The sequence below is a fragment of the Gigantopelta aegis genome, chromosome 6 (assembly GCF_016097555.1).
Source record: "Gigantopelta aegis isolate Gae_Host chromosome 6, Gae_host_genome, whole genome shotgun sequence".
Lineage (NCBI taxonomy): Eukaryota > Metazoa > Mollusca > Gastropoda > Neomphalida > Peltospiridae > Gigantopelta > Gigantopelta aegis.
The window spans coordinates 56,040,503-56,043,099 of record NC_054704.1 but is presented as its reverse complement, the minus strand read 5'-3'; the positions used below and the strand labels follow the sequence as shown (position 1 = coordinate 56,043,099).

Sequence of the window (2,597 nt, the reverse complement as noted above, 5' to 3'; positions counted from 1 at the left end):
CGGCGAAAGTGTTAATACAGTACATGATGCAGTGCAGCAGAAATTCCAAGAGGTCTATAAAGGGCTTTCGGTTCTTGGTGGATCCATCGACGCTGACGTTGACAAACACGGCAAATATGAAGGTGGCGTAGTAGGAGGATCACTGGTGTTGCACATCAAAAATGATGTGCCCAACATTTACTGCAAATTCACAAGAACCAAGGCCATAGAAATAGTACTGAAGAACGAAGGCCTGACAAAATCGAACATGAAGGAAGCAATTGTCATACCACGTAAAATATTCGTAGATGATAACGACAAGGCACATTTGGTCATTATAGTGGAAATGCTAACGAAAACTCCTAAGGGACGAGGTCAGCCATGTTATTACATTGATATGTGTAATGGCGAGATCATCAAGCGATTCAACAAAGTCAAGAGTGCCACTACCAACACAGTGGACGTAGGAACGACCGACATAGTGGACGAAGGAACGACAGACACACGGACAACCGACACATTTGAAGCATTTGAAACGGGCACAACTGAAATTTCAGGTACAGGACTATTGGGAACTACATTGACTGACAATGTCAGAGTCAGTAACGTCGCAAGCTACGTCACAGTCCACAGAAAGATCAACATCGTCAGGCCCTACGACACAGTCCACAGAATGGTCAACGTCGGACCCTACGACGAAAACACCGCCTGAGTCATGCAGTTTAGTGGCTGTAGGAGTTGGTGGCAATGCCAAGATTGGTAAATATATTTATGGAAAATCACCGCGATGCCTGTCACCTAAAGTAATTGGTACCAAGTGCTTTATGGAAAATGAGTATGTCATTACAGTTGATTTAAAAAATACCAAAGATGAATCAAGACGAAAGGTGATTGAATTCACGTGCTCCTCGGGATATCACGATCCAGTGAATGAAGCTTATGGTCCTGCTACGGACGCGTTCTTCTGTGGAACTGTCAGCCAGAAGATGCTGAAAGATTGGTACGGACTTACTCCTCTGAACAAACCAGCAGTTCTTGTTCATTACGGCGATAAGGTAGACAATGCCTTCTGGTTCAAGTCTGCTGTAATGATTGGAGATGGATTTGAATCGTTTTATCCTTTATGCAACTTGGACACGTTGGCACACGAACTGGGACACGGGGTCACTGAAACGTATAGCGACTTGGTATACGAAAAACAGTCTGGCGGTATGAATGAAGCGTTTTCTGACATCATGGGAGAATCTGCTGAAGAATTTTTCAGTACCACTGATTGGCTAAGTGGATTTCAAGACACAAAAGACCCAATCCGTCCACTGAGATACTTTGATAAACCTTCACGTGACGGCCAATCTATTGATCATGCTAATCAATACAAGGCTGACTTGAATGTTCATCTCAGCAGTGGTGTCTACAACAGAGCGTTCTATCAAATTGTCAAGGTAGGTGGTGTCAAAATGCGATATGGCTTTGAGGCATATCTGACCGCTAATCGCGTATACTGGAACTCGAACTCTAACTTTGTCAGCGGAGCCTGCGGAGTGATACGAGCGGCCTATACTCTTGGTCTAGACACGGAAAAATTCAAAGCCGGGTTTAGCGTGGTGGGCATCAGCACGTGCGACTTAACCAGCTATTTGCGCATGCTGACAACATCACAGTCACAGAGTAATATCAAGGTATCCCGCATCAGACAACCTGTGTTTGGAGTCACCCTAACAGCCAGCGTCAGCTCGATAACGGTAACGACAACAGGCGGCAGTGGAATCAAAGTGGCCATATCCACATCCTTGTCAAGGGATTCGTCCTTAGCAAATGGAGCAGGTTCCGTCACGTGGGCAACAGGCGGCACAACTGGCATAGTCTACGTCCGTCTGTTTACGGATAGTGAAACTGGGCAAACTGGCGTCTCAGTGAGTTTGTCGATGAATTAAATTGGAAGTCATTAATGCATTTATTTAGTCATTAATTACCTTTAATATCTATAGCAAGTATTCCACTTAAAATAATAAAAAATGTATCGTAAATCTATTTATATTTTATCTGAACTGTGTTTATAGTAGATCACTAAAAATAAATTAGTCTTGTCTTAATGATAATAAGTTGTATTAAAACTAACTATGCATTCTCTATAGACAGGTTTATTGGCCAGTGACGTCACAGTACTGTGCGCGGCCATGTTTAGAATCACATGATCGGTCCGCCATTAAGGGAGTGAAACTCGCACAATAATAACATACGAAGGCATTGCATCTTGTTGTAGTTTCAGTATTTATTACCTTTTTAGTACATTTTTGTGAAAGCAAAACCAGTATGTCGGATAATTCAACCTCAGTTAAGATTGTAGATTCATATCAATGTTGGTGGATGTGGGTTAATAATTAACAACGTAAATAATAAAGCATGTATATACACGTGAATACAAAAGCATAACAAATAATTTAAACTTATGCAAGCAAATATAATTTCCCTGGACACCTGTATAGCCTAATATATTGAACAGTGTTTTAGCCTCAGCGGAAGGGGGTATCAGATGACCCTCCCCCCTGCAGCCTATGCTCCTGTTTTGTTTGTACTTGTCTTGGGCATCGCCAGTAAGTGTCAAACGGGTTCGTTTT

The 2,597-nt window shown here is 42.4% G+C and overlaps 1 protein-coding gene across 1 annotated transcript; it reads left to right on the top strand.

Annotated features, from left to right (window-relative positions):
- The first annotated feature begins 803 nt into the window (after positions 1-803).
- LOC121374635 (elastase-like) lies at positions 804-1,913 on the top strand. Its single transcript, XM_041501742.1, has one exon. The coding sequence runs from the start codon at positions 804-806 to the stop codon at positions 1,911-1,913; it is 1,110 nt and encodes a 369-aa protein (XP_041357676.1).
- Positions 1,914-2,597: the final 684 nt, after the last annotated feature.